Below are 14179 nucleotides of genomic sequence, written 5' to 3'. Positions count from 1 at the left end.
GATAACCGGGGAGCCGCAGTGCCGGGGTACCGCGCTCCGGGGGTGGCTGCCCGCAGAAGGGACGAGTTTTGGGTAGAGACGACGCTCCGGCGCCCAGGTGCCCCGGCAGCCGCCGGTGCCCGGTGGAGAAGCCGCCCTCGCCCTTCGCGGGAGCTCCCTGTGCCCAGCAGGGCCGGGCTGGAGCAGGGGCGGACCGCGGCCCCCAGCGCTCCCGCACCCCCCGGGGCGACCCGTAACCCGCCCAGCAACCGCGCTGCGTACCGGAGCGGGAGGTCCCCGGGGCCGGCACCGGCACCGACGAGCATCCTCCCGCCGGCGGCGGCACCCCCCGGGCCGGGCCCGCTGCCCCGGGAGTTCCCCGGGCATCGCCCTCATCCCGCGGCCGGGCCGGGCCCGGGCTTCCCTCTAGCGACCGTCGGCGGGAGAGCACGCCGGGGGCGGACAGGGATCCGGGGCTGCAGCATCCCGGTCCGGCCGCGGGGACCCCGAGCCCCCGGCACCGAGCCCCACCCCCGAGGCCGGCCCGGGCCCGGGGTCCTGCCGCAAGCCCCGCGGCTCCCTCGGCCTCCCCCGGCTCGGAGGCAGGGGGCCCGGCGAGCCCCGCTTCCCCGGGGCGGCCCCGGCTCAGCCCTCGGGGCCCCCCGGAGCTGCCGGGGCAGCGGCAGGGGCACAACCCCCGCCCCGAGCCCGGGCGCCCGGGCAGGGTGACTCGGGCCGCACCGCGCTGCTCGCCCGTCCGGCCTCAGCAGCTCTTTCCTTTCTGCCAGGCGGCCAAATCCACCCGCAGCTCCAGGCTCGTTCCTGCAGGGCTGAGCTGCCCCAGAGGGGCTGAGGCTCGTTCTGGGCCACGGGAAGGTTTGGTCTCGGGTGGGTGGGTGGGTGAGGTGGGTTGCTCAGGCCAGTGTCTGCGGGGAGGGGTGGGACTGGGGCAGCCCCACACATGTGACTTGCTCCAGGCACTCGCGGGTGCCTCCCCGGGGGTCCCTGCGCTGCCAGCGCGGTGGGAGCTGGCTCTCCAGCAGGCGATGGGGTGGTCCGGCTCCGGTGCCAGGGCTGTCCCGCAGCGAACCTGCCTGCGCGCAGCGAGCTCTCGCGATGAATGAAACCGTCAGCGCCTCCCTCGTTCCCAGCACGTGCGCATGTTTTTAATGGACGACCATCGAACTCGCAAAGCAGACCGGAAGCTGCCAGAGAAACGCTGGGCCGTGTCCTGGGCCCGTGTGAAATGGCTGGTTCTCCTGGCAGGGCAGCGGGCTGGCCATGGAGACAGCCCCCCGAGCCTGGCAGCGCTGGGGGGCAGGAAGGGAAGGCAGCGGCACGGGGAGCAGCTGCCAGCAGGCAGGAAAGGGTTCAGGTGCTTTCCCATGCCCGTGTCTTGTCCTTTCGGCACGGGTGCAGCAGAGCCCCCTCCTGCAGTCGCGGGCTCTAGCAAGGGATGTGCTGCGGTGGCTCGGTCCAGCGAGGAAAAGAGGAGTGAGCCATGGCTTTCTGTCTGCACGGGCCTGCAGGGAGGGTCCCATGCAAAGGGCGGCGGGAAGGGTCCCACTGTCCCAGGAGGTGGCCTGGGAATAGTCCTCTTCTAGCAGAGCCCACGCTAGAAGGACTGGCCATGGGTGCTGGAGCAGTACTCCACGTAGTCAAACTCCTTGATGGGGAACGTCACAGCACTCCACTTCTTGTACCTCCTCTTCTCAGCCGGCGTCTCCACCACGAAGTTTTTGATGCAGAGGATGGGCAGCTTCACCTGCCGGTAGATCATCTCCATTCCCCAGTCCTGTGTGGGCAGGGAGGGGACAGTCACGCAGCCTGCGGTGCAGCATCCCCGGGCTGCAGGGCCACGCACACCTGGGATGGAGGCAGCTCCTTGCTCCAGGGGCACGTGCCCCTTTGGAGAGAGCTGCCCGTGTCCGTGTCCCGCGTGTGCAGCACGCACATCACACGGGCACGTGCTGAAGGCAGATACAGCTCCATTCCGCAGCCAGAAGCTGGGGCACAAGGCACGGCCCCTCCTGCCCCTCCAACACCGACTGGGCCGCAGCCACGGGGGGATTGCCGCACCCACCTGGCTGCACTCACTGCACACGATGCGGCAGCCGGGCTCCCAGTCCTTGAAAGTCCGCTGGAACTGTATTTTCCCAGAGGAAACTCTGTAATACAACCTGCAAGGAAGGGGCCGAAAGACACTCTAAGGACGATGGTCCAGGAGACAGAAACGGGGGTGTGCTACCGTAGTTGCACAGTCCTACAAAGCCCCCATGACCTCCCTGGACTGGTGTCCCCAAGAAAGAGCTGGCAGCAGGCTGCTGCCACCCCCTGCACGTCCTGGGTGGAGAGCGCGGCAGCTCGTGCAAGTGACGCTAGACAGCCAGGCTCTGCCCGCTCGCCCCTGCCAGCGCCCAGCTCCTACCCGAAGTTGGGGTTGATGTTAACGTGGTGCATGCCCTCCACGGTGCGGATGTCGCTGCCGCGGCACACCGCTGCGTTGCAGTTGACGCAGTAGAGGTAAACAGCATCCGGGTCGTGCAGCCGCCGCCTCTCGCTGATCCTGGCCTCCTTCATTAGCCAGCTGGTAACGGCAACTCGCTGCAGCTCCTTGATCTGCAGAGGGCAGGGGGAGGCAGGACGGCGGGGAGGACGAGGGTCAGTGCAGGGCAATGGGCACGGGCAGATGGCAGACATGGCAAGACACACGGCCACGGAGAGATGCACCGTCCCAGAGAGCGCGAGCCGCGCGGCAGGATGGGCAGGGCAGGATGGGCAGGGCAGGATGGGCACGCATGGCCCCCTCCCAGGAGCTGGTGCTGCCCCAAGGGGAGAGCAGGCAGCCAAAACCAGGGCGCAGAGGGCTGTGCCCAAGCAGCAGACGCGGGCAGGAGCTGCCTGGCCCTCCTGGTGCTCAGGGCAGTGCCCAGCACTCACCTTGAGGTGGTATTCCTTCTCGGGCATGGCTTGCACTGCTCTGATCGCCCTCTCCATGAGGTCCACGAGGTCCTCGTTGAGCAGCTCTCGGGACACCTCTCTGCTGTTGGCTTTGGCGAGGACGGAGTAGACGCTGTTCTCGGCACGGGCACGGCCCCGGGCCTGCAGTGGAAGGGCCAAACGCTGCCGTCAGCAGAGGAGGGCCGTGGCCGACCCTCCCTGCCTCCCCGTGCCACCCCGCAAGGATGGATCCACCCTCCGCACCCCGCTGCGCCTCGCCAAGGAGATGCTCTGCCAGGGGCTGGGCTCATCCCCAGGGAGCTGCCAGCGGGCGCAGGATGGGAGAGCCCCTGTGTCCCACCCCCGTGGCTTTGGGGCGTCCCCGCACGCTGCCCCCAACATGGGGCCGGGCAGAGTGGCCGGAGGGAGCCCGGGCAGCTACCTGCACCATGGCGATCTCGTTGGTCATCAGCCCATAGCGGACCACAACGTTGCACTCGGGGATATCCAGGCCCTCCTCGGCCACGCTGGTGGAGAAGAGCAGGTTGAGGGTTCCCTCACGGAACAGCTTGATCACGTCCTGCTGCTCGTGCTGGGGGCAGAGGGGGCTGATGCTTCAGCAGATGTGCAGGGCTCCGAGCCCTGGGCAGGACCCGCAGTTCCCACAAAGTGTGCAGAGAGGGTTAAGGCCGGATCCCTCCCAGGACCCTGTCCAGCTCCTTCCCATCCTCTGCTCACCTGCGTCATGTGCCTGGCCTGGTTGCTGTAGCCGGCGCCGGTGAGGACGGCAGCCCTGATGTGCTGCCCGCAGAGCGTGGCCGTGTCCTGCAGCCAGCTGAGCAGGCTGTAGGCGCTCTGCCGGGTCTTGGTGAAGATGATGCCGCGAGAAGCACCCAGGGGCTGGAAGTGCTCCCGCAGGATCTCCTCCAGCTTGCCCAGCCTAGGGTTCTCGTAGCGCCGGTCCCCGGCGAGCGCCTGCAGGCTCGTCCTGTTCTCTGCGCAGGTGAGCGGGATGTCAGGGGGGCTTCCCCCCCCCCCAAATGCAGCCAGCACCAACCCCCCTCCAGGCCTCTACGTTACCCTCAAACGTGGCGGCGAGGAACCGTTCGGTGGGGTCCTTCCTGTCCCGCTCGGTGGCGTAGAACTGCTGGAGGCACTGGAAGGCGTCGATCATCCGCACCGTGTCGTTGATCAGCAAAGCGTCGTTGTACTTGCGCAGGTGCAGCGCGCACACCCGCGTCTTGCGACAAAACGTCTCTGCCGCTGGGTGAGGGCCAGGGCATGCCGCGGTCACAGCCTGGCCCTGCGGCTGCCGGCTCTGCCCCGTCACACCCGCACTGCCACCTCCTCACCTCTCTTCTCCAGCTCCACGATGCGCTGCTCGTAAACCTGTGTGCCAAAGTCCTTTGGCAGGCCGGGCATCTCCATGTACTGCTGGATCCGCTCCATCACCTTCTTCAGCTGCTTGCCAAAGGGGTCCTGGGAGCAGAGAGGGGCTCAGGACCCAAGGAGTAGGGGACATTGCTCTGGACAGCCTTGGCGGCGCAGCCCAGAGCGCCTGGCCCGCGGTTAGGGAATGTTTGCGTGGCAGGACCCGGACGGTCGCGGGGTCCCCCTGCGCCAAAGCTCTGGATCAAGCGATTCCTCAGATCGGCCTGTGCCAAGGGATGGAGGGCCAGAGCCCCCGGCTGCCCCTCACCTGCGCTCTCTCCTGGCAGAGGTCATACTGCTTCCTGGGCTGGGGGACGTGGCTCTGCAGGTGCTGCAGCTCCTCCTGCGCCGACGTGATCTTCTCAGTGTCCAGGTTGGCACAGATCTGAGAGGCGAGACCCCACTTCCAGCCCTGAGCCCCGGCAGCCCAGGGCGACGCGGCGCGTGGTGCTCGCTGGCACCCCGGCGAGTTCGGGGATGTCTCCCCCCGCGCTGCCCAGCGCCTGCACGCCGGGTTATCAGCGCTCACCCCAAGGGACGCCCTGCTACACCCCAGGAGAAGCTGTGCCCGGGGCCGTCGCACCCTGTCTCGGTGCAGGACGGGGGGCGCAGGACCCACCTGCAGGATGTGCTCTACAGCCCCCTTGAAGGAGGTTGCCCCCCCGGTGCCGGGGGACGCCGTCAGGCCCAGGACCTGCGGCAGGTCCTGCTGGCCGCTGAGCTTGCGCTGGAGGTAATTCAACATGATTTTGTTGTAGACGGCTTCCTTGTGCGTGTGGTGGCATTCGTCTATCACCAGCAGCGAGAAATCTGCACCGGGCCAGGGAGAGGAGCGGGGTGAGCCACGCCGGCGGCGGAGGCTCGGCCGGGGCAGCCCCCCCCCCCCCCCCAGCGCGGCCGTGGGGAGAGCGGCGCCGGGGGGGTCCTGCACCCACCCGTCAGCTCCACGCGCGCGTCCTCCTCCGCGGCGAGCAGCGCGTTCTGCAGGATCTGGGCCGTGCAGATGACGACGTCGCTCTGCTTCACCGTGCGGGCGAAGGAGGACTTGTGGCTGCTGTCCCCGCTGACGGCCGTCACCCTGAAGTCCTTCTGCAGCACGTGGAACTCCTTCTCGGCGTGCTGCCCCACCAGGTGCACCTGCGCCAACCGGAGCCCGCTCAGCCCCCGCCCGCCGCCGCCGCCGCCCGGCAGCCCGCGGCCGGAGCCGCTGCCGCCCCGGCAGCCCCGGGGCGGGGGAGCGGGGCCGGCGGGCACCTTGTTGACCAGCACAGCCACCCTGCCGCCCCGCCGGCTCTCCAGGTGCTGCCGGCAGACGTGGACGGCGACGCGGGTCTTGCCGGCGCCCGTGGGCAGCCAGATGATGCTGTTGCGGCCGCGCAGGGCCGGGGCCGCCGCCTCCCGCTGGTACCCGCGCAGCTCCATCCCGCGGCCGCTGCCGCCGCCGGGCCCGGCCGGGAAACGAAACTCGGGCGGCGCGTCCTGCCGCGGCCCCGGCGAGGGGGGGGCCCGGCGAGGGGGGGCCCCGCCGGCCGCGCTGCCGGGAGCGGGCGGGCAGCGGGGCCGCGCCGAGCCGGGCTGGGGCCAACCGAGCGGGGCTGAGCCCGCCCGAGCCGCGCTGCCCGCGGCCCCGCTGCCGCCCCCCGCCCCGGCGCCTGCCCGGCCCGCAGCGGCCCGGGACACCCCCCCCCCGGAGCCCCGGCCACGGACAGAAACCGAAAGCGGGCGGAGCTCCCGCAGCCGCCCCGGTGCAGCCCCGCCCCCCCCGCCCCCCAATCCCCCCCTGCTCCCTGGGCAGCCCGGGCACCCCCAGGGCAGCACCGTGCACCCCGGTTCAGCCCGGCGCACCCCAAGCGGTCCGTGCACCCCCGGCCAGCCCAGGGGCTCCCTGCGTCCTCCCCGCGCTGAGCTGCTCCTGTCTCCCTCCCCAACCCAACTGCACGCCCCGGTGCAGCCCCAACCACCCCCCAACTGCGGGGCCAGACCCGAGGATGCAGCTGGGTCTGCACAAGGACATTTATTTAAAAAAAAACAAAACAAAAACCAAAAAACCCCAAACAAAACAACAGACAAGTGGAATGGGCGCCAGGGCAGGGGTGGAGGGGGCTGGTCCCACTCTGGCGAGGCCAGCGAGCCACAGAGCATCACCAGCACCCACACAGCGATGACAGCACGGGGGGGGCGGGGGGGGGGGGTAAGGCAGCAGGCGACCAAGCAAGGGTGGGGGACGAGTCAATGCTGGGGTCGGGCACTCCCCAAGCCCAGCACCCAAAGGGGGGGCGGGGGGAACACAGCCCGCAAGGCGCAAGGGGGGGGCAGCAAGGGGGGAGGCGAGCAGGAGCCGACCCCCAGGCAGGGGCAGAGGCTGGCTCCCAGCCGGGGCAGAGCAGGGGCAGCGGGGGCCAGTGCAGCACCGGGCACCCCCTGCCCCGGCGTCAGAGCAGCAGCCAGAGCAGCCCAGCCCTCGCCGCCCCCGGGCAGGCGAGGGGCAGCCCCGGCTGGCGGCAGGAGCAGGCAGGGCAGACGGTACAGACCCTGGCTGGGCCCCTGCCCCGGGCAGAGGCAGAGCTGTCCCCAGAGGGAGGGAAGAGCTGATAGAGGCAGCAGGAGCTGGGGGGGGCAGGGGCAGAGCACCCCCCCACAGCAGGACCCTGGACCGCGAGCAGCATCTCTGCCTGCAGCCGGGGGCAGGCAGGGCTGAGCCCTGCCATACATTCAACAAGAGGGGCAGGGGCTGCCTGTGCGTGGACGGAAGCAGAAAACCAAAGCACTTGTGTGCCCCTGCCCTGTCGAGGAGAGCCGGGGCAGAAGGCACAGCCCTGGGGAGGAGGGAAGTGCTGGTGCCAGGGGGGTCCCGGCCCCCAGGGAGAGGGAGGCTGCCCCTGCCCCGGGCAGATCCCGACGAGGGGGCTCCAGCCCCGCTGCTCACACACCCCCAGGAGAGGCAGCCGACGGCACGGGGGTAAAAAGCACCGGGCATCCCCCCTGCTCCCCTCACCTCGCTCCCCCCACCTCGCTCCCCCCAAGGGAAGGCCCAGCTCCCCCGGGCTGCTCAGCAGCAACAAACCCTCCAGCAGCCCCTGCCCACAGAGCGGGGCCAGGACCCGCGGGGAGCCCTGCCCCTCCCAGGGGGGTGCCAGTGGCCAAGGCGCATCCAGGCCAGCTCCCCTACTTGTCGATGAGCCCCCCCTCCTTGAGCTTGAAGTAGAAGAACTTCTCCAGGGTGTTGGCACACTTGCAGTAGTCGCTGTCGGGCGGGTTGTACTCGCGGCAGTTGGTGATGATGCGCTGCAGGTCAGCGATGAACAGCTTCTTGGTGACGTAGTAGCGGTTCTTCAGGCGCTCGGTCATGGTCTTCAGGTCTGGGGGTGGGGAAGGGTCAGGCCCCCCCAGGCCTCTGCCGCCCCCGCCCCGGCCACAGACCCGGACAGCAGCCGAGGGTCTTGACTCATCCCTCTCTCTTCTGAGCTGTCCCGGGGCTCCCATCACCCCAGCCAGGACACCCCCTCCCCAGCACAGACCCCGCAGACAGGGGGGCTCCAGCCCTCCCCCTGCCATCCTGCCCCGGGGGCCCGGGCACAACCACCTACCAATGGGGAAGCGGATGATTTCGTAGTAGTCCGGTGCCTCCGACTTCTTCACCGGCTCCATGAAGGGCCACGCGCTGGGGTGGGTCTGGGGAGAGGGCAGGGGCAGGTTACAGCAGCGAGCGCAGGCAGCCCCCGCCTGCCCCAGCACGCAGGGGTCCTGCTCCCCGTCCTGCTCCCCTGGGTCACCCCACCTGCCCCCCGAGGGCACAGCCCAGGACAGCCTGTCCCAGGGGAGGCAGCTCCGAGGGCTGTCGGGGGGACGGGCACCCTGGAGCAGAGGGTCCCCTCCTGCCTGCACCTTGATCTGGGCCAGGAGGTTCTTCAGGGTGTTGTAGAGCTGGTCCGGATCCTTCAGCTCTTTTCTGCAGGACAAAACCAGCACCCGTCAGCTGAGGGCAGGCAGCCCCTCTCCATCCCAGTGCTCCCACCTCCCCCTCCCAGCGCCGGAGCGCAGAGCAGCCCGAGCCGAGCCCCCGCAGCCCAGCGAGGCCCTGGGCAGGACTGCGAGCCCCCCCTGCACAGCACTCACCCCTTCTCCTTCCCCAGCGGTTTCCATCCCGTTTCTCCTGGAAATCAAGGGTCAACATCACCACGTCTGCCCCACACCCGTGGGCGAGGGAGAACGGAGCCCTCCTGCCAGACAGCCCTTCCCCGCCAGAAGCCAGCAGGACTCACGGATGCCGGGGACGCTCTCGATGGGGATCTGCCGCACGCCCTCCTTGAAGCAGGTCAGGCCAGGGTAGACCTTGCGGATCTGCGCTTGCTTCCTCTCAATCAGCTTCTTGATGATCTGCGGCAGGAAGGGGGGGTTGGAAGGGGGGAGGCGCGCAGGGACCGCGGGATGCTCCCGGGAGCCAAACCGTGACGTGGGACCCCACAGGCCCGGAGCACCAGCTGCACCCGCTGCCCCTGGCCAGAGCCAACCCCGGCCACCGTAAACGCCACCGCAGCGTCCCATCTCCGCCCCACGAGCCTGCTCCCAGGGGAGATTCGAGGGACAGCTCCCGCGGGCCGACGTCCCCACAGCTCTCCCCTGCCTTCAGCAGGCAGCCGGCAGGGGCCAGAGCAGGCAGAGCCCGGCAGCGCCCGCCTGCGGGAGGTACCTCCTTCTGCTTCTTGATGATGTGGGAGAGCTCGGTGTAGGGGATGCGGGGGTTCAGCTCACACTCCATCAGGGTCGCCCCCTCGTAGTCCTTGATGTAGCCCAGGTAGCGGCTCTTGGGGACCTTGATGTCCTTGGAGAAGCCCTAGGAGGGAGAGGGCAGGTGGGAGGGGGCTGGCGGGCAGCAGGGCCGAGGGGAGCCGCCCCGGGGGACGGAGCCCACCTGCTTCTTGAAGTAGCCGATGGCGTACTCGTCCGCGTAGGTGAGGAAGTAGAGGATGTTGTGCTTGATGTGGTACTCCTTCAGGTGGTTCATCAGGTGCGTTCCATAGCCCTGGGGGAGCCGCCGTGAGACAGGGACCCCCCCGTGCCCCCCAGGCAGCCCAAGTCGGACGGGACGCATGGTGCCCTCCCGCCCACGGACGCGGGCAGCTGGAAGACGTCCCCAGAGCAACTGCTGCCACTCGGGGCCAGCCAGCGCTGCGCGGGTCTGGGCTACCCCAGGGGTTGGGACACCCCTGTGCTTTCCCAGCTACAGCGGGACCACCCTGCTCCCCCCGCAGCCCCCCACCCACTGCCCCGCTTCTCCCCACCCCCGTGCTGTGCCGTGCCCACCACCCGCCTCCCCACTCTCACCTTCACTTGCTCGTTGGACGTGACGGCGCAGAAGACGATCTCCGTGAAGCCCTGGGTGGGGAACATGCGGAAGCAGATCCCCCCGATCACTCGGCCGTCCTTGATCAGTGCCAGCGTCTTGTGCTTCCTGCGGGCAGCGAGGCCAAGGGTGAGATGGGACCCCCCCGTGCCGGCTCCCCCCACGCCCCCCGAGCCACGCACGGGTCAAAGACGAGGCGAGTGATGTACTCCTTGGGCATGCGGGGCAGCTGGTGCGAGAAGACGTTCTGCAAGCCCACCAGCCACATCAGGATCTTCTTGTTGGACTTCTGCGAGAGTGAGTTGCCGATGACGTGGAACTCAATGATGCCACGGCGCTCCTCCAGCCGGGCCGTCTCGTCCCGTGCCGCGTTCGCCGACAGCAGGCTGGTCTGGGGGGTGCGGGGGGTTTCACTGACCCCAGCACACCCTCCGCGGGGAGGGCCCACCCAGGCCCCAGCACACCAGGAAAGCAGCTCTGCAGGCCCTGGAGAGCTCCGGTGCCGCCCCAGTGCCCCCCACCCCGTACCTCGGGGCCCAGCATGGCGGCGGGGTCCGTGATGGTCAGCATGACCTCGTTCACCAGCTCCATGGGGATGTCTCCCATGACACGGATCCGCTTGGCATCTTCCAGCGTCAGGCTCTCGGGCAGCTTCCGCTTCTCCCCTGGGGCGCGGAGCAGAGCGGCACGTCCAGCACCGAGAGGGACCAAGGAAGGTCCCAGCTCCCCCAGTGCCGGGCTCGCACCGGCCCTACCTGGCAGGGGCTCTGGGGTGCTGGCGTCCATGCTCGCGGCAGAGCTGCTGTTGCTGAGCTTCTTGCTGAAGAGCGGAGTGGTGGGCACAGCAACGGTGCTGACCGCGGCTGGAAGAGACCAACGATGCCCGTGACTGCCAGAAAGCGGCTTGCCACACCACGATAGCCCAGCCACCGCCACCGGCCAAGGCTCACCCACCACCTCGGCCCTTTATCCTACAGCCCCCAAGCTGGGGGGGCTGCTCCCTGAGATACCTGGGCGAGACACCAGCTGGGCACCCTCTGCGGCCGGCACGGTGAAATCGGCCTCCCAGATCGGAGAGTTCTCGCCATAGATCTCCTCCTCCAGCATGGACAGGAACCTGGCAGGGAGCGGCACGTCGGTCGGCGAGCAGGCACCGGGGAGGCACAGCCCCACAGCTCCACACGCGGTGGGAGGGCAGGCGGTCACTCTCGGTGTGCGAGTGCCCCGAGAGAGGAGAGCCTCTTCAGCGGCCCAGCAGCCACCCCCACGTTGGGCACCTACTTGGGGAAGTGGGTGAGGATCAGCGTCCGCTTCTCCGGCACGAGCTTGTCCTTCTCCACCCGGAACTTCTCCAGCAGCTGCCGGCGGGTGACCGTGAAGATGGACTTCAGGAGGCTGCGCCCGAAGACGTGGGTGGTCTCGTAGCGGGGAAGGCTGTCGCAGCTCTGCGGCACGTGGCAGTAGCACAACCACCTAGGGGACAAGAACGCGCTCCAGCGACGGGGCTGGGACCAGCAACCCCAGAGCACCCGCATCCCTCCCGGGAATACGCTGCTGGGAGCAGGGACCAGGAGAGCAGGCGTCCGGGGGGTCACGGCTGACGTTATTTGGAAGCAGCCTCCCCACTTGCCTGCTCTCCTCGCCTGGGAGAGCTGGGGAGAGGTGAGGACCCTGGGAGTCAGGGGTCAGCCCCACACAGGGGTGGCAGGAGTGGGCAGACCCCCAGGCTGGCTGGCTCAGACCCCTCCCGCCCTCACCTCGTGTAGTTGACCTTGTAGGTGGCCACATCGTCGTTCTGGGAGCGCTGCCGGAACTGGGATGGCGTCTCCAGCTTCCAGTAGTTGAGGCAGAGCAGGAACATCTTGGAGAGCTCGTACATGGTCTGCCGCTCCTTGGGCGGCAAGTGGCTGAACTTGTACTGGACGAAATTCAGGACTCCCTGGGGAGAGGAAGGGGCGGTGGAGGGGTGCCGGGAGCTGCCCCCCAAAGAGGGAGGGGAGCGTGCAAGAGCAGCAAAACGCAGGACAAGTCATCGGTGCAACGCGTGAGCCTGACAGCGGCCTCACCTGCTCAATGTTTGGTTTCTCGAAGGGGGGGCTCCCCAGGGACCCCTCGACCACAGGCTGGCTCATCTGCAGGATGCACTTCCGCAGGAGCTGCGAAGACACCATTGGACACGGTCACCGAAGTCCCAAGAACCAGGCACATCACGAGCGGTGGAAGTGGCAGAACGCTGCTGCGGGGCTGCACTGATTTAGGCAGCCAGGAGGGTGCCGGGGTCCACCTCGGAGCACGCCCGATTCTCCCCTGGAAACCTCCCTCCCAGGGGAATTCAAGGCCGGGAGAGCAGTCGCTCCCAGGACAGGGTCGGCGTTTCAGGTCTCTGGCTGGGCTGGTGGGACGGCTCACAGCCACAGACCACAGCTCCCAGCAGAGCGGGCAGAGGACAAGCAGCGGGACAGCAGCCCCAGCTCCCCGGCAACGCTGAGGGACCCCTGCGCAACGTCCCCAGCCCCGGACGCACCTTGAACAGGTAGAAATACACCTGCTTGGTGTCCGTGTCCTCCTCCTTGTGCACCGACATGAAGAGGTTTTCCACGTCCACCACCATACCCAGCAGCCGGTTGATCTCCTCCTCCGAGACGTTCTCCAGGTGGGACACGTGGTCCGCTGTGGTGGAGAGAAAGCCGCAGTGAGACCGGGGGGGGTCAGCACCGCTCCCCCTTCCCGGGGGGGTCCCGGGCGCCCCGCAGAGGGGGTTACCCAGCGCATGGCCGCAGCTCCGGCAGGGCTCGCTCAGGTTGGTCACCGGCTGCTGCAGGTCCATGCGGGGGGCGGTGGGAGGGTTGGGGTTCTTCCAGCCGTTGCACTTGCAGGCGTCGTTGGCCTGGGACGAGGGAGAGGACAGGCCGTCACGCAGCAGCCCGTGCACTGCCTCGCGCCAAGGCTGCGCCTTCTCCAGCCAAACAACTCCCCCCGCAAAGCCTCCTCCACCTGTCCCACCACCCCTATTTACCCACCCCAGCGTTCCTCAGCACCCACCCTGCACGACCCAGCACCCTAACGCTCTCACGTCTCTCCTGCGTGCGGCCCCAGGATCCCGCAGCCCCTGCCCACGGATGTCCTTGCATCTCCCTTACACAACTCAGCACTCTCCTCCTGCACCCCCTGCGCACGCACGGCCCAGCACCCGCTGCTGCATCCCATGCACGGTCCAGCTCCTCCTGCACCCCCAGCCACGCATGGCCCAGCGTCTCCTTCCTGCACCCCAGGCACAGCCCAGTACCCCCCTCCTGCATCCCCTGCCCATGCACGCCCTTGCACCCCCTGCCCAGCTCAGCACCCCCTCCTGCATCCCCTGTCCACGCATGTCCTTGCATCCCTCTTCTGCAGCCCCTGCACAGCTCAGCACCCCCCTCCTGAAACCTCCTGCCCATGCACGCCCTTGCACCCCCCTCCTGCACCCCCTACATGCTCCTCCTGCATCCCCCACCCATGCACGCCCTTGCACCCCCCTCCTGCACCCCCTACATGCTCCTCCTGCATCCCCCACCCATGCATGTCCTTGCATCCCCCTCCTGCACCCCACGCACAGCTCAGCACTCCCCTCCTGCATCCCCTGCCCATACACAACCCTGCACCATGCTCCTGCACTCCCCACCCATGCAGGTCCTTGCACTCCCCCTCCTGCACCCCATCCTGCATCCCCCACCCATGCATGTCCTTACAACCCCCTCCTGCACCCCCTGCCCAGCTCAGCACCCCCCTCCTGCATCCCCCACCCATGCACATCCTTGCATCCCCCTCCTGCACACCATGCACGGCTCAGGACCCCCCTCCTGCACCCCCTGCCCATGCGTGTCCTTGCACCCCCCCTCCTGCACCCCCCGCCCAGCTCAGCACCCCCTTCCTGCATCCCCCACCCATGCACATCCTTGCACCCCCCCTCCTGCATCCCCTGCCCATGCACGCCCTTGCACCACCCTCCTCCACCCCCCACCCATGCATATCCTTATACCCCCCCCCTGCACCCCCTGCCCAGCTCAGCACCCCTCTCCTGCATCCCCCACCCATGCACGTCCTTGCACGCCCCCTCCTGCACCCCGGTCCCGCACCCCCCCCGGTTCCGCCCGGTGCCGCTCCAGCCCACCTTGCAGGCCGAGAAGACCCCCAGCTTCTCCAGCTTCTTGCCGCGGGGGAACCCCCGCACTTGCGCCTTGCGCTGGCTCGCCCGCTGCTGCTGGCTCAGCCCGGGCCGCGCCGGGTCGCTGGACCCCGCTCCTCCCGCCGCCGCCCCGCTCCCAGCCCCGCCGCTCCCCGCCGCCGTCCCCGGGCCCGGCGGGGGCCGCCCGGGCTGCGCGGCCTCCGGCTCCGCCATGCCGGGCCCGGCGTGCGCTCCGCGCTTACTGCGCCTGCGCGCGGGGCACGCCGGGATCGGTAGTCCGCCGCGGCGGGGGGGTGGGTCCGGTGCTCTCGGGGCCGGTT

General features: G+C 69.0%; 2 protein-coding genes across 2 annotated transcripts; both read right to left on the bottom strand.

The window, feature by feature from the left end:
* Positions 1-1132: 1132 nt before the first annotated feature.
* On the bottom strand, positions 1133-5788 carry DHX58 (DExH-box helicase 58). The gene is made up of 12 exons (XM_075523136.1): positions 5605-5788; positions 5286-5487; positions 4970-5160; positions 4619-4735; positions 4272-4398; positions 4000-4182; positions 3658-3914; positions 3362-3511; positions 2920-3081; positions 2408-2598; positions 2063-2159; positions 1133-1774 (listed from the first exon to the last, which is right to left on the bottom strand). Exons 1-12 carry the CDS (start codon positions 5770-5772, stop codon positions 1595-1597), a joined length of 2025 nt encoding a protein of 674 aa, XP_075379251.1. The 5' UTR covers positions 5773-5788; the 3' UTR covers positions 1133-1594.
* A 561-nt stretch (positions 5789-6349) lies between these two features.
* On the bottom strand, positions 6350-14100 carry KAT2A (lysine acetyltransferase 2A). Its single transcript, XM_075522881.1, has 18 exons — positions 13845-14100; positions 12458-12581; positions 12219-12364; positions 11761-11850; positions 11452-11633; positions 10976-11167; positions 10705-10811; positions 10450-10557; positions 10223-10359; positions 9877-10085; positions 9676-9802; positions 9263-9373; positions 9041-9184; positions 8613-8727; positions 8467-8503; positions 8236-8299; positions 7938-8022; positions 6350-7709 (listed from the first exon to the last, which is right to left on the bottom strand). The coding sequence occupies exons 1-18, from the start codon at positions 14070-14072 to the stop codon at positions 7516-7518; spliced, it is 2400 nt and encodes a 799-aa protein (XP_075378996.1). The 5' UTR covers positions 14073-14100; the 3' UTR covers positions 6350-7515.
* Between the last annotated feature and the right edge of the window lie 79 nt (positions 14101-14179).

Source organism: Mycteria americana, chromosome 22 (genome assembly GCF_035582795.1).
Source record: "Mycteria americana isolate JAX WOST 10 ecotype Jacksonville Zoo and Gardens chromosome 22, USCA_MyAme_1.0, whole genome shotgun sequence".
NCBI lineage: Eukaryota > Metazoa > Chordata > Aves > Ciconiiformes > Ciconiidae > Mycteria > Mycteria americana.
Note: the sequence above shows the minus strand (reverse complement) of the source record. Positions and strands in the feature narration are given on the sequence as shown.